At 58.4% G+C, this 24,082-nt stretch overlaps 1 protein-coding gene across 7 annotated transcripts in view; it reads left to right on the forward strand.

Moving 5' to 3' along the window:
• Positions 1 to 24,082, forward strand: part of HDAC4 (histone deacetylase 4) — a 281,399-nt gene that overhangs the window by 132,259 nt on the left and 125,058 nt on the right. For 6 of the 7 annotated variants that reach the window (XM_039228580.1, XM_039228574.1, XM_039228577.1 and 3 more), the window contains exon 3: positions 6,229 to 6,300. In XM_039228580.1, the coding sequence (XP_039084511.1) occupies positions 6,229 to 6,300 (72 nt within the window). Of the gene's footprint in view, positions 1 to 2,313; positions 3,268 to 6,228; positions 6,301 to 24,082 lie in introns of those variants that run through there. The other variant, XM_039228578.1, reaches the window with a different exon arrangement.

The following is a 24,082-nucleotide window of genomic DNA, read 5'->3' on the forward strand; positions in this document are numbered from 1 at the left end:
CGCTGCCCCTCTCGTCCCCCCCCCCCCCCCCCCCGTGTGTGCCCGCCATGTGCTCTTCCCGTCACCAGAGCTTTCCGGGCTGTGGACCCGATCTCAGACAGGTGTGCAACCCAGTGTGCTTCTGCTTTTGAATTTTCGGGAGCAAACTCCCAGGGAGCGGGCTGTGAGCCTTCCCTGTGCGCTCTTCACTGGGGCCTCTCTGCGGGCGGTCCGCGTGCCCAGACCGAAGCAGCGTGGACAGTTGGGCTGTTTGCCCTGATCCAGCCCCAGGAGTTGGGGGGCTGAGCTTGCCAAGTGTGCAGGGAAGCAGAGCGTGTCTTCTGGGGCAGTGCCACCCGGCCCCGCCCCACGTCCCAGGACCCGGGCCTGTTTGTCCCCACGTCCTGGCCACCCACGGGCTGTTCACGGACTTGCACACGAGCTTGCTCTTGTCTGCACGGTGAGGGGTTGGGTGTAGCTGGGGATTGTCGGGCGTGTTAGCGAGAGGGCTGCCTGGGTGCTGGCCTGGCTGGAGTCCAGCGAAGCAGACGCTCTTCAACAGACAGGGGCGGGGCCTGTTTTTATTCTTGGCCTCTCTTGAAAATACCATGAAAAATTTCAAACACAGATGAAAAGAGAGAGGATTTAATGCATAGAGGGAGCCCCCACGCCCATCTCCGACCTTCAGAACCCTGTGCTTTTGGAGCGTCCCCACGTTATCCATCCCCTCCTCGGCCTAACGTCCTAGAGAACTGAAGACAAATCCCAGACACCACAGCATTTCCCCCAAATGCTACGGCATGTGTTTCTAACAGATACAATCCCATCCTCACACTCAACAAAATGAATAATCCCTAAGGACCATCTCATACCCAGCCGATGCACTGTTTTGGCCGGTGGTCTTAGAAAATACCTTTTTAGTTGTGTGTTCAGATTTGGATGCAGATGTCGGGACCGACGGACATTTCTGGAAGGGCACGTGCGGGTGGCACGTGCACCTGGGGGGAGCTGGGTAACTGTCCTGGGCAACTTCCCACGCCACACCTGATGGCTCTCAGCCTCCAGGTGTCCTCTGAACACCGCCCTTCAGACCCGTGTTTCCTACAAACAAGCAGCTAGAGCTGGTTTTGATTTTTTTTAAGTGGAGGAAAAGCAGATTTCATAGATTAGCCGTGACGTTTTAAGAGTCGGCCTGATTTTCCTGAAGGGAGAGATCGCTAAAGGGAAAGCATGTCTTCCATCCTCATTTCCCCCGATAAATCCACACACAGCGCTGCTGGCTGTGCCTCAGAAACTCACACCGTTTAACTCATTAAAGTTTAATTCACATTAATGGGCGGGTACGGGCTTTATTGTAGAACTCGGGTAGTTTTCGGTGACTGCGGACCTGCCACTGGAGGCTGTTAGCAGAATGGCAGGGAGAGCGCCTGCTCCTCGCCCGGAGTCTGTGGGCCTCCCTGGGCCTGGGCACCGCCGGGTGCGGTCTGCGCCAGGGCGGGCGGTGCCTGGGGGGACGGACGGGGCGGGCCACCTTTTGGGGTGGGGGTTCAGGTCATCAGGGGACCTGGGGGGATTTGAGTATTTTGCCGAGCTGATGAATCACGTCCGTGGCCCTGAGTGGGGACGTTTCAGTGTAGTGAGCCCCTTTTACAATGTCAGCGAACGGGGGTCTGCTTTCCAGGCTGTGCAGCCCTCTCAGGTTGGGCGCGGGGACGTGCTGGCTTCCTGCTGACGCTGGCACTGAGCCCAGGCCCCAGTGACCCCACCCTGACTCTCACATGTCCCTGCCGCGCACCCCGAAAGGTAGGGCGGAGTTGAGTGGGGTGGGCCCCTCGGTGTAGACACCTGCTGAGGCCCTAGGCCGGAAGCCTTCTGTCCACACGCCGGCCGGAGACCCGCCGTCTTTCCTCCGGTCCTCACGAGGGCTTACCCGTCTCTTCCCAGCTTCCCCCCTGCCTCGAGCTTCAGGCAGACACCCACGGGGGCACACGTGTCCCTGCTGCAGGGGTGTCACTTTCCTCATTAAGTTGGTTTTTATGCGAACCCAGGGCTTCTCTTGTTCCACCTGAGACCCTGGGCATTTATGCCACTCGGTGCCCCCCCAGCCTGGGGACCAGCCCCCTTTACCCCCAAGCGCCAGCTTCTTTGTGAGCCGCATGTGCTTCCGGGTTCGCAGGGGCAGGAAGACGCCCATGTCCCGTTCTCGGGCTGCGGCCATTGTTCAGAGCCCAGTGCACCCTGCCACCCAGCTCCAGGCTGCCTGGCAGAGTGCCCGCCCGCCCCCAGGACCCCGTGCCCCTCACCCCAGAACCTCCTGCGTGTCTCAGCCCGTGGCCTGTGGCGAGTCCAGTGGCAGAGTGAAAGCCAAGGCTCAGACTGTGTACATTCTATCATGTTTCCTCTTAGACGGGACAGGGCGGGGACAGGGCGGGGACTGGGCGGGGACACAGGAGAGGGAAGGAAAACCTTCATTATTCCAGCTGGAAAATGGGCTGACTGCTCGGCAGGCCCTGAGACACAGGATTCCTGTTCAGCTCGTCTGCAGGGTGGGCCAGAGAGAATACAGATGGAGGAGCCCAGGGTCACACCTTGGGTGCAGGCGGTACAGCCGTTGAGCCAGGCTGGCAGCCTTGAAGGCCGTCCCCAGCCCACGGCTCTGTGTGGTTCCTTCCTCCCAGCCCTGCCCTCCACACCTGGCTCCCGCCTTCTCCTGGGGCCCCGGAGGCCAGGCTGCCTCCGTGTCTGGTGTTGGCTCGCTGTGTCCCCGGGAGCACACCCCTCACGCTAGTCCTGGGGCGTGGACCCCAAAGGGCCGCCCTCAGCGTGTCAGCAGTGCGGGCTTCACAGAGCGGCCTCATTGCAGAGAATGCTGTGTGGATGGGGACTAAAACAGCAGCTTACGGGGGGGGGGGAGGCCGGCCCCGTGACCGAGGGGGCCAGCCCTGACCAACTGTCATGTTGCTAGGGTGTGATGGCACGTGACAGGAGTGGCCTTCCTTGTCTGGTCAGGAGGAGAGCCCACGACAAGTCCTGGGGGGGACAGTCCCCAGAGTCCCTGAGCTCCCTCCTCCACGCTGTCCCCGTACCTCACATGGGGGAGGTCAGAGGAAGTGTCCCAGCCTAGTGGGGCCCCGTGGGATCCGGGCGGCGGCTGGGACAGAGAGAGGGCAGCGGGGTGCACAGGAAACCTGGGCCGACCCTGGCCTTCAGTTGGAGCTTGGGCCGCCGTGCCCACAAGAGGCGCTCCCTGCGGGGGAGGTGGCTATGTGACAGCTCTCCGCGCTATGTGTAAGTTTTCTGGAAACCCACAACTGTTCTAAAATAAAAAATTTGTATAAAAAATAAAATTGGAGAGGGAAATGGGCTGGGGTGGAGGCTGAATTATTACTGCTGCCGCGTGCCTCGGACTCTGACCGTGAGTCTGGAGCGGCAGGTGCGCCGGGCGCTGGGTCCGCGGGGGGATGTGCGCTGCCCGGCTCCCCCGGCTTCCCGCCGGCACCCAGCCCGCCCCGCTGAGCAGTTTCGGGGTGCACTTACCCCGCCTTCCATGTTCCGAGGGCATCCAGCTTTCGTTTCTGCGTCGCTGCTGCGGCTGCTGCGAGCCCCTGGGTCCGGGGGGTGGGGTGGGGCGCACAGGGCAACAGGGAGGAAGGACCGGGAGGTCTCGGTGTTCTGTACAGACGCACCGTCCGTCCCAGCCACCAGGATGAGGCAAGAAAGAGAAAGAAAAGGAAAAACAGACTGTCCCTGTCCCTGCCCCAGGCCACGTGATCCTGCACGTGGAGAACGAACCGCCATCCAGGATCAGGTCGCAGGGAGCGTGAGTTTATTAGCAAGATGCTGGGTGCAAACCAGTGTGTTGTGAGCCGTCGCATCTCTGGATCCCAGCAAGCAGATGCTGAAATTCGAAACGCTTTCGCGGTATCGTATGTAACATGCCGAATACCTAGGGATAAGCCTCAAGTTTCCCGGCACTCTGCGCCCCAAATTCTAAAACACCTTTGAGAGAAATGAAATGAAGTGATGGTCCCTGTTCACGGGTTGGGAGACGTGGTCCAGCCAATTGGTTCGCTCCCTCCCTCTCCCCCCTTCTCCCCTCCCCTCCCCTCCTCGCCCTCCCTCCCCTCCATGCCTGGCTGCAGCCCTCACCCCTCTTCCCTCCCCATCTCTCATTAGGTCACCTGTGTGTGGGTTTTTCACGTACTGTATTTACTGGTCCAAGAAACCTAATTTTCTGGCCACATTATAGAGCAGAGCCTCTTTTACGTCTATCAGGAAAGGGGTTGAACCTTTTTATTCAGTCCCAGTTTGTTTCCCTGTTTGTTTTTCCTTGTTATTACAGGGGAGGCGGCCGTGAGGTCTGCCACGGGGGACATGGATTGCAGGGTGGGGGCTTCTTCTGCGCCCGGTTGCAGAGCCCCGGATGGGATGGTTTTCCAAGCACCTTGCTCCAGACCGCGTCCCCTGGAAAACCGCAGCTAGATTAGGATTTTCAGTGGGGACTTCTGGCATCTCTGAAAGTATTTACAGTGGGATTCAAAGTTCTATATACGTTATATTTCTTACTCTTTTGTATTTACAGTGGGATTCAAAGTTTTATATACGTTATATTTCTTATTCTTTTGTATGAGCAAGGGAGAGGGGCAGAGAGAGAGAGAGAGAGAGAGAGAATCTCACAGGCTCCAAGCTCAGCATGGAGCCCGGTGCAGGGCTTGATCCCACCACCACTGTAGGACTGAGACCTGAGCCAGAATCACGATTTGGATACTTACCCGACTGAGCCACCCAGGCACTCCCAGAATTTTGTATTAATGAAATTAAAATTTCATTTATAAACAAAATAAGTTTCACTTATTTACTTTTAGGAAAAAAGATTCCAAAGTGCTTCTCGGTCACTGTCTGGGGTCTCCTTCTGAATGGCGGCGAAGGCGTCCCCGTGGCGTGGCAGCGGGTCAGCACTCAGCTGGTGGGTGGTCTTGGGTCTTGTGCAGAGGCTCTGGTGCAGGTGTGCCGGTGACGCAGGCTGCTGGTCCCTTCTCGGGGAGCCTGGGGTGTCTTGGCTCCGGAGGCGCTGCGCGGACACGTTGCCGAGTTGGGGAGCAGTTGCCGGTGGGGCGGGAGGTGTCCCAAACGCCCCGCAGTGGCCTCTCCCTGTGGCCCGGGAGGAGGGGGGCCCACACGTGGCTCGTTCCTCGAAGGCCTCACGTCTTCCCTCGCTTGGGGGTCGTCAGCCCTTGGGAGCACTTCCTGGGGCTCCTCTGAGGGTGTCTGCGCTTGGAGTGTGAACGCTGGCTGAGACCCGCGCGGCTGGGTGACAGAACGTGGGTGCGGGAAGGCGTCCCCCGCTGGGGGTGAAAAGCCAGGTGTCCTTAGGGCGGTTGGTCCGACGGACGTTCCGTGTCTGGTCGTGACGGGGAAGCCGGCCGCCCTGTGCAGCAGCGCCTTCTCCTCCAGCCAGCCGTGACCGTGACCGCCGCGTCAGCGTCTGTCGGGATGCGCCCGTCACCGTGGCCCGCTCCGCACCACTTGTTGGGAGCTAATTTTAAACCCACAGTGTGATTCCTGGAAGTTTTGCCAGAGTTTTCCCTCGCTCCCACCCGGGAGGAGACGGAAAGGCTCGGCAGCCCGAGAGCGGCGGCTCCAGGTTTAGGGTGCTGGCCGCGAGCCAGCTTGTCTCTGCGCGCAGCCCGGGAGGCAGCGACGGTTCCCGAATTCCAGCCCAAAGTGGGTTTGAGGACGCGATCCTTTATGCTCTGAGCACCTGGCCAAGCGTTTTTCTGCAAGCGTGTTGGGGCGCCTCGGTGTCCTCGAGGGCCCCCGGGGCTGTGTCTCTGTCCACACCCGGCCTTTGTCAGCCTCTGGGAAGAGGGTGAGCAGCTCTTCTGTCTCCGCCACCTCCGAGCTCGTGGTCTCTGCGGAAAAGCCCTTATGAGGAGCACAAGCCAGTAGAAGGTGGCCGCGAACCCTGGTGGGCCAGAGCCGCCCACCCAGGCGCCCTCAGGCTGGAAACTGTCGCCCGCCCGCTGCGGTCCCGGGGGCTGTTCTGGTTCTCCTGCAGAGGGTCCCTCGGTTTCTGACTCGGCAAATAAAAATAACCTGTGATGGAGTTAAAACTGTTCTCCTTTAAGAACAAGAAGGACACTTGCCTTTCTGTTGCGTGTGAGGAGCCCCCTCGCACACTCTGGGTGTGAAGTATTTTCATGGAAACGCGAGCAGTTTCTGAAGCCAAATGCTTTCTCTGTCCCCCAGATGGACTTTCTGGCCGAGACCAGCCCGTGGAGCTGCTAAACCCTGCCCGCGTGAGCCACATGCCCAGCACGGGTAAGTCGGCACCCCGGGCTCCGCCGAGGGGGCGATCGGAGGCTCCACCCCTGGGGGGCTGGGGGAGCAGGGTGGGAACGGATCCGTGCACCCCTGCGCTCTTTCCCTGGGCTGAGGTAGGCTGCCCGTCGTAGAGGCGGAGTGGCACTGCCTTGATGCTACTGAAGCAGCAAAGAAGCGTATCTTTTCCATCCTGAGCTCCGGAGGGCATGTTCTCAGGGGTGCCCCCTGCTTCTCTTAGATGGAACCCCATGTCCAGACCGTGGGAGGGGGGCCTGTGGGAAAGAGCTCTGAGCCAGAGCTGGGGCTGTGAGCCCGCACCCGGCGTGGTGGGGCTGCTGGGCGCCGCAGGAACCGCGGGCCGGGCCCGCCTCGCCCACCTTCCGGGCTTCCCCTCGCTGACACCGCTCGGTGACACGGTCCCCTAAGCGCCTCTTCCTTCTTTTATTAACTGAAGACCCGCAGCTGTGATTATGAGTCTTTCATTCCATATATGAGATTTCCAAATATTACGCCTTAAGTAACATTTTCCAAACCTAGATGGCCATGGAAACATTTTTTCCAGTCTTTTTCTCTCTCTGAAACACCTACCCCCTTCCAGCGTCCTCCAGGACTGCAGCTCCCGGCCTGGGCGCCGTTCGGGCCTCATGGGCCGCGTGGCCTTTCCGGGAGTCCGCCCCCCCCGCCCCCGCCGCACCTCCCCCGGTGCCGTAAACAGAGGCTGGAGGTGTCGGGGAAGGGCCGTCCCTCCCTGCACAGGACTGTGGGTCAACCAAGGGCCCTTCTTCGCATTGCCCCAAACACAGGCCCCTGGTGCTGCTCGGTGGTGCTCCCGGACGGTGCTCCATGCCCCTGGGGCTGGCGCTCACCCAGCCGCCCGCCGGGATGCTCACGGCCACCCCAGCTTCTGCTCCTTCATCCCCATCCCCTCCTTGACTTGTGACCCCGCACAGTGGCGGGGGTGGGGGGTGGGGGGGGCTGCAGAGGGCACAGGAGAGGCTCTGGTTTCCGTCCACGTAGAGTAAACCATGCTGACTCTCACTCGGTCTTCAGCTTGCTTTGCCAGTGTTGTTCTTGTTTAAACGTGGAGCCCTGTGCCGCAAGGCATTTTAAGACAGGTCCCCAGTGCTCACCGAGGGCTGGGGCAGAGGGGACTCTTCACATAGCCTGATGCACGTGAGAAGGGGGTAAGTATGTGTCGTTTCCAAGTGCACCACAAAGCGGTGGTGGATTTTCCGGCTTGGGAAGAACACCCTGTCTGTCGAGACCGAGGTGGGACTCCGCTTAGTGTAAGACAGCCCGTGGGTTTCGCGTTTGGGCTGAGGGGCCCCGGGATCCCGCCACCCACTGGCCGGTGGCTGAGTTTCTGTTTTGTTTGCTCATCTCTTAGTTGGGGATACAAATGCCTTCTCTGCAGGATTCCTAGAAGGATCGAATGTATGTGTCTGATTCTTAGTAGTTCTTGGACAGATGTTGTCTCTTCACATCCCGTGCATAGCCGTGACAGAGCGGGTCCCGGGTCCCGGGAACGTCCCTGTGGGCCCTTCCCCCCTCCCCCCCCTTTGTGGGGCACTGCCCACCTTGAGGAAGGTGTCTTGGAGAGGGTGCCCCTAGGGAACTGAAGCAGGTCATCTCTCCTTCTGGGACCCACGACCCCAGTGGGCAGAGGTGGATAATGTCGCACTTCCTGGTGGCTTTGTGTTTTGTGTGCATGTCACTGGCAGTCAGCGTTTGCGGTGGGGAAGCCGTGCCCGTGAGCTGCTGGCGAGGAAGGGGGTGCGCGTGGTGCTAGGGGCATGACGTTGCTGAGGCGCCGTGGAAGCCACTGTGAAGGGCCTTCCTTGCGGCTCCACGCTCAGCCAGTCCAGCCCACGGTCAAGTACACTGCACAAGAAGATGTTGATTCGGGGGCACCTGGATGGCTCAGTCAGTTAAGCATCTGACTTCGGCTCAGGTCATGATCTCACGGTTCGTGGGTTCGAGCCCCGCGTTGCATTGGTTCTGTGCTGACAGCTTGGAGCCTGGAGCTGCTTCAGATTTTGTGTCTCCCTCCCTCTCTGCCCCTCCTCCACTCATGCTCTGTCTCTCTCTGTCTCAAAAATAAAAATTAAAGATGATGTTGATTTGGGTCATAGAAGGATTAGAAAGTTAACATGAAAACTTCTTACAGCCATGTGGTTGTGATGCAGGGGTAGAATGATGTTCACTACTTTCCTGCCCATCCCCGCCTGCCCTGCCTGATTTTCTGCAATTAAGTTTAACCTAAGGCCTCTTTTGACACGTGTCAGTGTGAGCGCGAGTGCTATGTTTCGCTCTGTGCCGGAATGAGTCCCGCGTCCACCAGGGAGCGCGCTCCGTGACGCCGTGGCTTGTACGCCGGGCAGGGAAGGGCTCCGATGGCTTCCCCACGGTGACCTCCCACCTCCTGGTCGGTTGGGAATGGTGGCATCGTCAACACGGGTTTTTTCTGATCGTGCTTCTCTTTAAACAGTCCTTACAAAGTCTTACTTCAAGCGGAGAAGCCCTGGTCCCCTCTTATGTGGCACCTCGGATCGAGACAGTAACTCACACTATGACATCTCATGGCAGATGAGTCCGTTGTAGAAGGAAAACGCCAGAATTCTGTTTCGTTTGGGTTAATTCTGCTTTCTTAAACCCCCCCCCCCCATAACTTCCTACATGTAAACAGGCCTTTCCTTCTTTCTGTTTTTCCTTGTTTGTAAAATTGTGAATTGTGGGGGCACCTGAGTGGCTCAGTTGGTCAAGTGTCTGACTCTTGATTTCGACTCAGGTCATGATCTCAGGGCTCGTGAGTTTGAGCCCCACATCGAGTTCCATGATGACAGCTTGAGCCTGCTTGGGATTCTCTCTCTGGCCCTCCCTCTCTCCCTCTGTTCCCTCCTTGCTTGTGCCTGCATGCTCTCTCTAAATAAATAAATAAGCTTGAAAAAATAGAATTGTAATTTTGAAGTAGTTGTAACAATAAAGAAACCACACAGCCACTTGCCTCCCCTCAGATATAACAGGTCTTCTGTTACGGTTACTCCAGGTGAGCATCGTGTTTCTGTTTGTGAAGCGGAAAGGCAGTTACAGACGCGGCTATGCCTCCGGCTTTCCGGAAACTGTCATTTTCCTTTCTGGGTGAAGACCTGGGTCACAGCTGGGACAGCCGGGCAGGGTCCTGAGGAAGCCATGCCGTCAGCTCCGTTGGGTGGGGAGGGGTGTGAGAGATGGAGGACAGAGAAGGGGAGAGTGGGCATCTTGGGGAGCGGGAGGGCCCAGGATCGCACACCCGCCTGCGGCAGGTGCTTGGGGCATAGTGACGTGGAAGACGTGGAAGTCACTCAGTTTTGAATCCTTGTCACTGTCTTGAAGGAACAGACTTCTCCCTGTGGTATGAAAACAAGCTCACCATGGAAGAGACACAGGGTACCGAACCCGCTGGGTGTTGGCTTCCACGGGAGGGGGCCTCACTTGGTGCCGCGCAGTGCGGACGCTCGCCGGCCCTGGCTGAGTGCACGGGGTCGCGGAGAGGCCTCGGGCATCTGGGAGCGGAGTGGAGGAAAGCCAGGCCGGAGTAGGAGCGAGACGCGCGTCGGGGGTGTGGCCGTTACCCTGACGGCATCCGCGGGGCTGCCGTCCGTTGACGCGTGCTCTTCATGGCAGCCACGCGCCCCGCTGGGCCCCCAGTGTGTGCGTGATGGGGCAGGACCCCCTGTGCTCAGGTGCCCTGGAGAGAGGCTGCCGCAGGCACGGGGGGCCCTGAGGGCTCCCCAGGTACGGGACACAGGCACGGGAGGCTCCCCGGGCACGGGACGCAGTCACCGGCACCCCTAAGATGGGCACGCGGGTCAGTTAGGAAGTTTCCTTACGAAGGCCACCCGACAGGTGAGACCCTGGCCTCTTGAAGAAACCACAGACACTCTTGAGAACTTACCAAATTAAGACATAAAGGGGGGGTCAACTTTACACCTGGATTCCCACATCGTAAGGGCGATGGTCCGGCATGCTGTCAGAGGGGTTACGGAAGTTTGGAGCAGGGGCTGTCAGAGGCTGGGCAGAGCGAGAAGCTTCCGGGGCCTTCTAGGCATGTTGGTGGTGCCATCGTCTTGTTTCTGTGAGAGGAAACACAGCTCGTGAGGCAAACGCATAGATGAGTCCTACGTGACCCCGTGGGACCCTGGGGAGGTGCCAGAAAACCTCCCTGATTGGCACCTGGGCCGAGGAGTCACTGCCACCAGTAGATCCCTTGGGAGCTGCGCCTGCGCTGCGATACTTCTCACGTGATGCTCCTTTGAGCGTTTGTAAAGCGAAGCCGAGGTTTTGGGTTTGTGACGGGGCACGACCAAGGACTGTGCCGTCTTGCGAGGCTCCTGCCTGAGCACCAGGAGGGGTGGCGGGTTGGAGGTCGTGCTCTTTGATCTCCTGGTTCTGGCGCCCTGGGGACCCCGGGGCCAGAGGTGGTGCCCCCCACCACGCACTCCATCGTGGCCGAAGACGGGCTGCCCTCTGCTGTAGGTGGGCGCGTGCAGGCACAGGGCACATGGGGCACGCAGCGCGCATCTGCTCTGCGTCCCAGGGGCCTCCTATGCCCCCCGCCCCTGCTTGCTGCTTTGCCTTCCACTTGGGAGGAAACGTGAAGCCCAGAACATAAAGATGTCAAAGTAAAATTCTGCAGTTTGAAAATCTGAGCAGAACAAAAGTCCCCGTGGTTTGCTCAGCGTCAGTAAATGCCGCGTCCTCCACCTCCGGGTGCAGGCTCACCCGAGGGCCCGTGTGGGCAGCTGCGAGTCAGCCTGGACTCAGGGTTCCGGGGCCACGTGAGCTCAAGGCCTGAGTGTAACTGCGGTTTTTTCCAAGGAGGCTGCATGCCGTCTGTGCGTGGTGTGCGTCCCGAGCGGTCTGGACGTGCTGTGGGGTGACCTTAGGGCGCAGGAGACCTGACGGCCCGGAGCAGCTCCACGCAACAGGGTGCCAGGCTGCTGCGTGCTGCTGGGTCACTGCCTGATCCCCAGGGGGTGCTCAGGGGCCTCAGGGTGTGCCTTTCCCTCCGCGGGTGAAGCTCGGTACCCATCCGAACTGTGAAAAGGCATTACTTCCAAGGCCTGCCTGTCCCCACCCGCGCTCCCAGGTCCATTCTGGGCTCTCAGCCCATCCCCCTGTGAGCGGTCAGAGCGGCCTGACTTCCCCCACCCCTTTCCCCGGGCTCGGGTCCTCCTGCGGACAATCCGCGTCCGGGCTGCACTCCCGTCCCTGCCCCATGCCTGTGCTCCCCTTTCCGACTCTGGATCGAAGGAAGCGAAGGCAGGGTCAGGCTCCGGGGGTCGCGTGGCCTCCAGCGGGTGGCTCGCCCTCTGGCGTCACATGACCGCTGGGCCTGGCAGAGGCGTCGGGGACAGGGACGCGTGGCGGGCATCTCTGGCACTGCGTGCGGGACACGGGAGACACTTCGTGTGGCCCCCTGCCGTCTTCTGCCCCGGACACTCCCATCTGCCGGTTCCCAGGCTCTCGGCTCTGCCCCCCCTTCAGGGTGCCCCCCCCCCACCAGCCCAGAAGCCTTTGTGATCACACCCCTGGGACTTTGGTTTAAAATGAAGCAAAACCAGCCCGTGCAGGGAACCTAACGTAAAAATGCTTTGAATTACCGTAAGAAAGTGTCTTGTGAGGGTTCAAGTCCACGTGGGCTTTTCCTTGAACTTTGTCATAGAAGGTTCAAGCCACGTCTGGTTTTTCCTACGGCAGGTGCCCAGACCTGCTCAGTGCATGTGTCTCGGACGCCAGCCTGGTGACTGGGTCTGGGCCCCCAGAGGGGGACGCCCGTCTCCATGCCCTCAGCTGTGCAGGTCCCCCGAGGGCTTGGGTCCTTTTCACAGGAACCCCAGGAGCCGAGTCTGGAGTGAAGAGCGTGGCCGTGCTGACCCTCAGAAACACGGGCCGAGGAGGTGCTCCCGTGGGCCATCCTGCTGCCCTGGGGACAGGAGGGACCGAGGCTGCTTCGGAACGCAGACCAGGTGCCGGCTGCTTCCTCCCAGACGCCTCCCAAGATTCCAGCAGCGCTGCTGTCTCCTCGGGAGTCTGATGAGTTCGCTTTTGGGTGCAATTTACACAAGAGGAGATGGATCATTTCCAAGGATGGTGCTTTGTGGCATAAAGTTTGGGATGTTGTGCTTTTGTGCCCCAGGACAGTGTTTCCAGAGAAAAGACAGGCCTCCCTCTCTCGTGTCTGCTTTCTGTCCCCTGTAGTTCGGACGTCACTCACGGACACTGGCCTTCCTGAGTGACGGTGCACAGGGCCCGGGAGCCGAGCAGCATTGGAGCCCGCAGCCGGGTGGATCCCCCGGGCTCATCCCGGGGCGGGGCACGCAGGCCTGCCCCTCCGGCTCCGAACGCCCCGGAGAGAGGCACACAGTCCCTGCTTTCCGTCCCTCACCCCCTGGCCCCTTCTCCGTGGCCCTTCTTCCTTCTCTCCTACTCTCCCCTCCTTCCCTGTGCTCCCCTGTGTGCCCTCATGCCTCCCCGGACCTGGGCTCTCGGCACACACGTGTGAGTGGCTGCCAGCTCTGGAGACAGGGATGGGGCATGAGGTGCTGAGGGCTGAGCCCGTCACACCCGGGCGTGACCCCGGGCGGGCAGCAGCCCCCCTCCCCTGGCGCACTGCTGTCCTCCAGGACGGAGCCTGTGGTGAGACTGAGGTCACACGGACCGGGAGGCCGCCCTTTCGTCTCACCCACAGCCCCGGTGCCTCACCTGCGCGGGGGTGACCCTGGCACACTTACGAAATGACATTTGCCCTCAGAGTGACCATGTGATCTGTCTGGCTTGTGCACCTGGGTTTTGCGAACCGTTTTACCTCCAGATACTGAGGCGTGCCCCCCCTTCCCAAGCCTTGCCCTCCGTCCCCATGGCCATCTGGCATCTGGATGGTGTGTCTGTCCTTCTGTCTAGGCCAGCACTGTCTCCTTCTGCCCGCCCCCCCGCCCCCGGTCCTGTTGTCTGTCTGTCTGGGCCCTGCCTTGCAGGTGACAGTTTTCCTGCCTGTCTGGCACCCCCACTGTCTGCTCATTTTTGGGAGAAGGGGGCCCTTCGGGGTGTGGGCTGTGCTGGTGGCTGGGGACCCCATGCCCTGCGGGTGCACATCTTCGGCCCTGCAGGCCTCACCGGGACAGTGTGGGCTCAGCTGCCCAATCCTGGGGTAGTTAGCCGTTTCCATGTTCTCAAGCCTTCTCAGGCAGGGATCCTCACCCTCCCATCCAGCTGTGGGGTGAGCACGAGCGCTCCCGGGACCGATGCTCTGTCTCCTGGGCTGTCCGTTCCGGGGCCACAGCCGCTGAGTGCCGAGAGGCTTGGCGGCAAAGAGCAGACCCTCCTTTCCCACCGTCGTAGGGGTAGGATTTGGTTTCTTATATCCGATAAGGCAGGTACCCATTATTCACCCATGTTCTTTCTCTTTTTCTTTATTACTAAAGTTTAATTTCATTTAATTTTTATTTAACTTATTACTTAATTGTTTAATTTTATTTAATATTGTGTTTATTTGATTTAATTTTTAATCATTTAATTTTTAAAGTTTATTTTGAGAGAAAGATAGGACAAGCAGAGAGAGAGAAGAGAGAGAGAATCCCGAGTAAGCTTCACACTCAGCGCAGAGCCCAATGTGGGGCTCAGTCTCATGAGCCATGAGATCATGACCTGAGCCAAAACGAAGAGTCCTGAGGCGCCCCTCACCCATGTCCTGAGTGACTGAGAACTGTGTTCTCTGTCCTGTTTGCATTTTGTCTGCATTTGTGCACGTGGTTTTGTTTTAAAGCAGCCCACACTGTTTTAGTGGACCAGGGAGTATCCACCCACGGTGTCTGGTCTGCCATCCGTAACCAGAAGTGCCACCTTGTGTGTCTCCAGTGCCGCTCCAGGCCTGGCTCATCTCCCCACCCCCACCCCCCCGCCCCAGGCGAGGCCACTCTGCTCTCCCGGCTGGGCTCTGTCGGGTCCTCCAAGCCTGAGGGACGAATGTAAGGGTCTTTCCTGTCCGGGGTGGAAGTGAGATTTCTTGGGTTATCGATGTTTATCACGAGCTGCTCCTGCCCCTGAAATCCTGTATGTTGCTGTCCCCGGAGACCTACATGCGGAGTCACCAGGAGGTTGCCGTGTGGCCTGCGGGAGGACCAGGAGCCAGAAGAAAGCCAGCGTTACTGGTTACGGTGTAGCCGGGCGTGGGCATCTGAGACACGTGTCCCTGTGCCCGATGCCAGCCGCACGTCCGTACAAGCCCGGACGCGGTGGCAGCACAGGGACCCTCAGATCTGTGCTGATGCAGAGCATGGAGAACCGCCCTGAGTGTCCTCGGGAGATGTTAGAAAGTGCTCATTCGATGGGAGGAAGGGCTCTCCCAGTGCTGGCTCCCCTCTGGCTTGTGAGCGGAAGGGCCACCAACCGAAGACCTGTTCCCGGGACCGACCAACGTGTCTGACATCGGTGTCTCTTGTCTTACCAGCTTTGTGTCCTCCCTGTCAGGGCCATGCGGTGAGAGGGGGATGTGCCCAGAGCGTCCGTGGACCCTTCTTCATAGACGTCGTCTGGTGCCTCAGCCAGGAGGTGGCCCACATTCTGTGGTTACTGTCCGATCAAGACAGGACTCCCTGTCTGGGGTCACGCCTCCGCCGCCTGCTTCGGAGAAGCCCCATCTCTGGAGGCTTCCGGCAGCGAGCACTGCCCAGTGCGCTGTAGACCCAAACCCAGACCCTCCTCGCCTCCGGCCCGGGCAGCGGGCAGGCGCCCTTGGGGCGGGACCACCGAGGTGCGGCGTCTGCGTGGCTGCCCAGCTCCAGCTCTCCCAGCCGACCCCCTCCCGGGCAGCTCTGCAGGTGGCAGGAGCCTAGACGTTTCCACGAGGGGCGCGGGGCCGTGCAGGGGTGGTGGTGGGAGTGGAGCACACTGTGTCGTGTCGGCGTGGTCTTTCCTGTCCTTCAGAGCCCCCGCCTCTGCCCCGCTAGGCCCTTGTGCGGTTATTTCTTGTTTCATTAGTTCTGCTCTTACCCCTTTTTTGCTTTTTGGGGGCGGTTATTACCCAGACGTTGGCGTTGATTTTTACCCTCATTCCTTGTGATGCGAGTGCTCACGGTTACGGGCCTCTCGTGGACACAGGTGCTTGGGGGGAGTTCTAACGCGAGGTATTGAATTTGTGGCCTCTTTAAATTTTGTTCGACAGTTTTGTTTTCCTTGAAAAAAAAATGAGTTGTTTAAAAGTGTTTTTCATCTGAAGGTATGAGGTTTTTCAAGTCATCTTCCTGTTATTGATTTCTAACTTAATGCATTGTGTTTAGAAATCCTAAGCCCGTGAATTTTGTCGAGGCCACTGCTTTTGCTCAGGTTCTCTCTCCAGGTGCTGGCACTGGGTCACGGGTGTGCGTGCTGCTCGCGCTCGGGCACAGAGTTACGCTAGAAGTAGCCGGGTGGTGGAGGGAGGGGCGGTGGAGGGAGACGGCACTCCTGTGGCGTGGGGTCCACAGCGTTAAAGAACGTGGCCCGGGAAGGCTCATCACGCGGGCCTGGGGCTCCCCATTCACGCACCCGTTCGTAGTGACCGGGCCCTCCGGCTGCCAGGCCTTTGGTGCTCAGGATCCGCGTGTTTGCGGAGCTCAGGATGTCCTGGGGGAAGGGCAGCCGACATGCTCAGGAGGCCGGGCAGGAGCGCAGGGGTGCGGAACCTCACGTACGGGGCAGGAGGAGCGTGTCGGGACTCGCGGGTGGGGAGAGCGGCCAGTCCGGAGGCCGGAGGGGAGTGCGTGGGGCCGTGAGGAGGCAGGAGAGAAGGAGCGCGGTGCACGAGAGAGCTGGGGGCGGGGGCGGGGGCTTGCAGCCGTCCTGCGAGGCGGGGCTTGGCCCACGACTGAGTGGAGAGCTCTTGGGTTGTGAGCAGAGGAGGGTGGTGGTCACCCCGGGCAAGGGCAAGGGACAGGGAGCCTGGCCCCAGCAGGGTGGAGACAGCGGGCATGGTGAACATCACTCAGATTCTAGAAATACTAGAAGTAGACGGGATTACGCGGGTGCAGGCATGCCGTGAGGGACGCGGAAGAGGCGTGAATGACCGCAGGGTTTGGGCTCTGAGCACGCAGATGGTGGGATGCCATGAATTTCAAGGGGAGATGAGGTCTGGTTGTGGAAAAGTTGTGCCCCGTTGGGGATGTTGAGAAGCCCCAGCGTGGGGGGTGCTGAGCCCCAGGACCCCACGCCGGGACGTGTTGGCGAAGACGTATGGAAATGAACCCTCCCAAGAGCCGATCTCCAGGTAGTGTCTCTGTAGTGGACATCGTTTCTCCTTTTTTAGTAGACGGTGTTGGCTCAGAGTTACCAGTGCATTTTCTACCAAATCACACTTGGTGGGGTGTCCCCGCTTCTCAGGGGCTCGTGTCCTGCACCGAGAGCCTGTGTGTGTCCGCACGGGAGAAGCAGGCTTGCTCGTGGCCTTGAGTGCGGATCGCTGACACTTGTAGCAATAGTGGCGGCAGTGACCGCGGCGGGGAGCTGTCCCCACCTGTCCCCCTTCAGCCGCCTGGGCACCTCCTGCTGCTGGGACTTTAATTCTCCCATGAGGACGGCAAGCAGCCGCTGCCCGTCGGAACCCAGGTTCCGCGTCCAGTAAGGGGCTGAATGTCTAACACGCGTCCAGGTGTTTCTTCTGGATGCGCACGTCTGAGCCTTAACCCCCGCTCTTCCCTTGCCCCAGCACACACTAAAGTCCCACGTTCCCAGCCGCCCATGACCACAGACTCTGGAAAGATGCTGCGTTCCTTGCTGGATATTTGGGGCGGGGCAGGCACCTCCGTTTCCAGAGAGTTCGGGGAGGGTTCCTGCTGGACGGGGCCGGCTCGCCCGGAGAAGCGCGGCCCCTCCACTGCCCTCCTCTCCTTCTGCCGAGTGGAAGAAACACCTTCTATTTTTAAATATTTCAACTGTCAGTATTAGGTAATACTGGCCCTGCTGCGGCCCAGCTGTTAGGTGAAATACATAAGCAAACGTTTGGAGGTTGCTAGGAAGGAAATTCTGAAATGCATTCTTGTTCAAGTTATGTAAACTTGACCTTACGTAACCGAAATGGCAGTGACAATCGTAGAGATTTGTGGCCTTCCTCGACCACTGGAAGTATTTTTAATTTTCAAAGGGTGTATTTTTATCCGCTGAATTTAGGATAATCAAAATGGCTTCCAGAGAAGAACTTGCGATCGGCGCCAGTGTGAGCCCAGCCAAGGCCTAGGGTGTGGGGCAGGTAAGGGAGGCGGGATGGCGGGTTTAAATCCAGGTGTCCACACTGACGGGCCCAGTGACCTGGGCAAGCCGCTAACCCCTGTGCAGCCTGGGTCTTCCCGTCCGTCACAGCCGGTCACTCCTGGGAGCACTTCTGGGAGCAGGGAGGAGGGAGGGGTCCTGCAGGAAAGCACTGTGGCTAGTGCTGTACCTAAACCCGTGCCGTTTCCAGCTTCCTGCCGTCGCGCTGTGAAGGGTGGGCTTACGGGCTCGCCCAGCACACCTTGTCTATAAACGTGTGGCGGCGAACTTTGAGAAGGAGCATTCTGTCGACCACTTCCTTCTGGAAGTCACGTTTGCCTCTGATAGCCGCACTTACAAATGAGAACTTACAGGACGGCTCACCATTTCTGCACGGGGCGACGCCTGCTTCTATTTATAGCTTCCCGGAAGTACATTTGCGCACTTCTTGAAAGCCAAGTTCCCGAGTGCGTGCCAGGTTTTTATTTACAGCTCTTGCTCAATTTGAGCTTGCAAATATTTCCAAAAAGCCGTTTTTCTTCCTGCAGGATACAGAAAAATTAGAAACATTAAAAGGGTTTTCTAAAGAGCTTTCAGGATCGTTCTGAAATAGGGAGTGAGGGAAAATCTAACACTTGCTTCATCGCTAAATCACAGAGCAGGAGTACAGATGGCTTTGCTCCCTCCAGAGAGAGCCCGGGCTGGTGCAGCCAGCACACAGGAATCTGTGCACAAGATTCCTTTAAAATAACATCACGGGCTGTCGTGAGGGCCAGGAAGATCAAAGTGAGAAGTTAGTTGCATGTGCTTCTGAGCTAGAATTCTGCACGGCAAAGTGGTATCCCCTAATGCCTTGCATAGGAGGGGTCGTCAGAGGCCCCCTCCCCCCATCAGATGACGGCCTGTGTGATTTAAGCAGTTTTATGTTCTGTGGAGTCAGGCCTGGAACACGTTTTTGAGTGAGGCTGTCTGCATCGCGGATACAGTTTATGACTCTGAAGAAAACACCGTTTCGGTGATGTTACGGAAAGGGTTGTTTCTGCAGGGTCCGTGATATCCCCGGACTTTTGGCTGGTCATGTGCTAGGGGTTTTTGAAAAACTAGAAACGAGATTTTGAAGCCTGTGATAAGTTGCAGGCAAGCCTTGACGGCATCGACGGATGTGGGACCAGCTGTTCTTCAGGCGGAGTGCTTGCGTGGCTGGCGCTCGTGCACGTGCCACCAGCGGCCGGCGGGCCTGGTCGCGGGGCCCAGGCCCTGGCGGTGCTGCCCTTGCAACTCCCTGCGAATGTCCTTATCTGTAAAATTTCATAATCTTAATGAGAAGAATCTGCCTTTAGAAAGGATGTGACTCACCTGCTTTCCATCTGTGAAGTTGAGATATTTTACTCCATGGTATTACGAAAAAATGGATATTAATAGAGGAAACAAAATGGCAGATACTGGTAATTGTTGAAGCTGGAGGCACGCATGGCCACCAGTCTCCCTGGTCCTGTGTTCCGTGGAAGACTTACGTAACCAAAACGTGTTTGGTTTAGTTTGAAATGCGGGGACTGGCTCCTGAAAGCCTTCCTCCCCGGCACCGTCCCCGTGCGGCCCCCCCCCCCCCAGAGAGCCCCGGTGGCCCACCTGCCCCCCCTTGCCAGTTTTCCCAGTGTCCGTGTCCCAAACCAGCAATTCCTTTCAACTCTGTCGTCTTCATGATCTTCTTCCTCTTCTTCCTTGAACAGCATATGGTTTAATTTTCTGGTGCTTTTTCTAACTTTTAGAGTCCAGTGCTTAATTTATTTGTTTCGATTCCTTTTCTTAATTACTTAAGTGCGTAAGACTCCGAATTACTTTCCGAGCCGGACTTCAGGCAATTCCCAGAATTCTCGATACGTGGAGTGTTCGTTTTCTTTGTTTTTACACATTTTCATCATTTTCATGCTGGATTTTTGAATGTCGAAGAGAAAAGTGTTAGAAGTTTCCTCTAGCTGGATTTTGGTTTCCGCATGTTTGGTTAATTTCTCGTTCTGTGGCAGTGCGCTCAGGGATTATAGCTGTACTTTGTGGGGTTTTGTGTGTGTTTGGAAATTCTCTGTGTTCTCCATGTGGCATTGATTTTTGTGAATGTTCCGTGGGGGCTTGAAATGAAAGCATAAATTCTTTCACGGTACAGAGTTTGAAGCGTATTGTGGCCTGAGTGCCGGTTACGTCCCCCGTCTTCTGCGTCCTGGTGCTGGCTGTTGCCAGTGCCCTACGGACGCAGGAGCGTCTGCGGCCAGCGCGGCTCCTCCGCCTGGGTTTCTGCGTGTCCTCTGACCTCGGTCTTGAAGGCACCACGCACCTCTGTGACGGCCATACTCTCCCGGTAAATCGTGTCCTTCAGACTTGAGATGGGCCTCTACCTTATTTTGCATTCGCTTTGGATTTACTCTTCGTGATGCTGATGTTTTGACCTTCGGTTTCTTTCTCTTCGTATTTGCTTGTTGGGCCTTTTTTCCCCCATTCAGGCTGAGTCCCGCTGCCTTCTATGCGTGCAGTGTATCGTTCGGTTTTGTTTTTCACCCAATCGGATCATTTTCAAGGGACTCTGTGACACAGTGAGTATTTGGTTCTGTCTTCCATCTGTTTTATGTTCTGTTTTCTGAATTAAGTGTTTCTGCTCCTTTGGCTCCTGGGACGTGGGCTTTCTCCAGCCTTTTGTCTGGTTTAGGGCTGTCGTGGTGCTGTTCCTCTGGTCATCTGTGAGGCTGCTTCCTCTTTTTAGATCTTATGGGGCCATTTACAAGTTCATATATTTGGAGAAATGGCTATTTCTCCGTATGGCAGCTTTGAGCAGAGTTTGTTGATGTCGTGAGAGAGTAGATGATTTGTGAACTGTGCTGTGTCTGGCCCGTCTCCTTCACTTTTTGATTTCGTTAGTGGTAGTGTTATTTTCAGTTCTGGTCATTCTCTTCGTGACATAAATAGTACGTGCATCACTACCATTGACTTACGGACCCTAAAGGGGTAGCGGTTTATGACTGAGAAAGTGTGCGTGTCTCCCACCCATCGCAGTCTGTTTGACTACCATTTCCTTTACAAACAGAAGCATGGAAGTTCACCTAAAGGGTCCCACAAGCCGGGTCTAGAGACGCAGTCCATTTGATCACCGCCAAGGGGAGAAGAGAGGCCTGTGTTCTTCAGGCTTCTGGAAACTGCAGCCTGTTCTGTGCCCGGGCTGTGCCGTCAGGGCCCCGTAGGGTCACCCAGCCGAGGACGCCCTGGCCTCAGCCGCTGCCTCGCGCCGGCTAAGGTCTGCTGCTGCCCCGAGCCTCCGAGTGTTGGAACAGCCAGGGGGGCTCTGTTTCCACGAGGAGCCTTTGGATGAGCCTCCCCTGCAGATTCCACGCTCGCAGGAGGAAGCGTCAGGAAACGGAAGAGTTTCTGCTCACTTCTGCCTGCCACGCCAGAGATTGGGGCGTTTAGAAGTTCTTGAGAATGTGGGGCGCCCAGAAATAGCCGTCTCCACAGGCAGGCTGTGCACCTGCTGAGAAAGACGGTGGGCGAGGCGGAGGGCAGACCGGAGCCCCGCCCTTCTTGCTGGTGGCGCCGGATCCGGAAGGTGCTGCTTGTCCGCAGGGCAGAGCCGCCCTGGGACTGAGCCCCTCCTGGGACGGCCACCCTGCAGCGTCCGGTGCTGGACCCCCGCGCGCTGCTTCCCGAGCAGGGACTGCAGTGGTACGACCCTCCCGGCCCTGGTCCCTGGTGGGAGCAGGTCCCCCCCAAGGAAGAAGGAGCTCAGGGGCAGAGAGGGAGGGCCATGTCACCCTACAGGACGGAGACCTTCAGACACAGGGTTTTCTAAAGGGCACTGTGTTCACAGACTAACCGCCGAGGGCCGCGCCACGAGCTCTCAGCAAACATGAAAGGAACCAGACGAAGCAGGCCCTCCCTTCCTCCGGAAGGCTCGGTCTTCAGACTGCAGGGCCACGACCGGCTGTTCACGCCGTGTCTGCTCGACTGCGGTGTCCGGCCTGCATCTCACGTGTGCGTGTACATGTGTGTGCCTGAACGTGGATGTGGTATGGAGGTCATTCCCGTGATTACGGGGCGGGGGACCCTAGCTGACGTGGCCCCCGCAAAGCACGTGAGCCGTGTGAACTACAGGCGTGCGTGTAGAAGTGTGTCCCCAGTGCTGTATGTTCCACTTTTTAAACAAATTAGGGCCTAATGTGTTAACACGAACGTGGGCGTGTGATACGGATGCGGCACAGCTTGTAGGAGTGGGGTCAAGGGAGTCGAATCAGTCCGTTGGGGAAATTAACTCACGTTCCCAAATCCGGGTCCGCTCTTGCTCGTGCGCGGTGGGCCCTGAGGAGCCTCGCTGGCGCGGTCGCGGTGTGGCTGTCCCCGCGAGCTCCCTGTGCCGGCTCGCCGGGCCGGTGTGTGCGCTCCTGCTGCCGCTGGCGGCCAGGCGGACTTGCAGCGTTTTGTTCTTGTTCCTCGTGCTCGGTGTGGGTGCGGTAGAGATCTGGGTCCCTAGGTTTGCTGTGTGGGGGTGTCTCCCGGGGTCGCTGCCCTTGGCGGTGCTGATCTGGAGAAGACGGATGGGGTCGGGGTGGCTGGTGCTCCATCTTTCTGCCCCGGGAGCCCTCGCCCGCTTCAGATTCCGAGGCCTGCTCGGTGTGATGCTGCCTTAGGCGTCTCCAGGTGAGGCCAGCTATTGCCGCGTGGCTGTGCCCCCCCGCCCCCCACCCCTGCCCCGGGGTCTGCAGCGTCCCGCAGGTAGCTGAGCTTTCCCTGGCGTCCAGCACAGAGTCCCTGCTTTTATGCTCACTGACGACTCCTCGTTGCCAAATCCCAGCATGCCGCGTCCTCGCCCTTCTCTTGCGTGGCCTCCCCCAGCGCTGACTCGTTGGACCAGCCTCTTCTAGAAGTTCCGCGTCTCAGGACTGCACACTCCTGTGCCTGTCCGCTGCCCTGGCCGCTCGCCCTCCAGCCCCCGGGCAGGTTACTCCCCCTCTCCCCTCCCCCCGTCCCCTGTCCCCAGGGCTGGCCTTTGAACGGCTTCTCCTCCTGGTTGACTCGTTCCCTTGGTGATGTCAGTGGTCCCGCCTCACCCATCCGGAACCCGGAACAGCATCCTGCCGCCGCCATTCCGAGTCCTTGCTCCAGCCAGGACCTCACCTGGCTCCGCATCCCAGAGCCCGTGGCTTGTCCTGAGTGCGTGGCTGGGTGTTTCAGACGCGTCTCAGCCTTTACTGTCTGGAACTGGACGGCTGGCTCCCGTACCAACCCACACTCAGCGGGGCCTCTGTCCTCTGAAGCCCCCAGATCACCCTTGAAATCCCGTCTCAGAGGCGCCTGGGGGCTCAAACGGTTAACCGTCCGACTGCAGCTCAGGTCATGATCTCACGGCTCGTGGGTTCGAGCCCCGCGTCGGGCTCTGTGCTGACTGCCAGCTCAGAGCCTGGAGCCTGTTTCAGATTCTGTTTCTGTCTCTCTCTGCCCCTCCCCCACTCATGTTCTGTCTCTCTCTCTCAAAAAATAAATAAAAAATGTTAAAAAAAAAAAAAAAGAGAGAGAGAAACCTTATCTCCTATCCCACATTCAGCCACTAGCAAATGCCTCCAGCTGCCCCTGGAACCATGTGAAGGAGGAGTCACCTGGGTGATGAAGACATCCTAACATGGGGTCCTGGTGAAGCTCGCACATGTTGGTGAATTTACTGGAAAGTCACTGAGTTGTGCATTTCAAAAGGGTGGAACGCACATTGCCTCACGACACTTTCTAAGGACACCTAGAGCCCACCTGCTCACCTGCTTCATCACCATCGACGGCCGCCCGCCCCCCACTGGCTCCGCAGCCGCCTGCCTCCTCCCCACCTGTCCCTTGCCTCTGGCCTGGCCGCCCTGTCTGATCTCCGCCTACAAGCCAGAGCCAGAATAGAGCGCCCCCCCCACCAGTGACCAACCCTAAATTCAGAATCTGTAAGTGTGTGACCATACGTGGCCAAAGGGACCCTGCAGGTGTGATTACAGATGTTGAGATGACGATGATCTGGGAGTATCTGGTGGGCTCGATGGAATCACAAGGGTCCTTCCAGATGGGAGGGAGAGGGTCAGAGTCAGAGAAGGAGCTGCAAGGACAGCAGCAGAGATCAGACTGATGCGATTAATGGCTTTGAAAATAGAGGGGGACCGGGAGCCAAGGCACGCGTGTGTCTCTGGATGCCAGGGAACCCCAGGAGCTGTTTCTCCCCTAAAGCCTCCGGAAGGAAGGCCGCCTGCCGAGGGCTCCCTAAAACCCATCTCGACTGCTGGCCTCCAGAACCACGGGAGCCGCTAAGTCTGTGGGAACTTGTAACGACCAGCAGCCACAGGAAGCTGCCTAGTGCACGTGATGACCTAGTTAACCCTCCGTGGGGCCGGGCTCAGCTTCTCTATCAGTGCAACCTGCGCAGACTTCTCTGCTTCTCTGTCCCTCCGTTGCCACGTCTGTTACATGGGGACTAGAAGGTGTCTAGTGGTGACACTAGTGGTGTCTGCCTGTC

This window comes from Hyaena hyaena, unplaced genomic scaffold, assembly GCF_003009895.1.
Source record: "Hyaena hyaena isolate Hyena2069 unplaced genomic scaffold, ASM300989v1 scaffold_31, whole genome shotgun sequence".
NCBI lineage: Eukaryota > Metazoa > Chordata > Mammalia > Carnivora > Hyaenidae > Hyaena > Hyaena hyaena.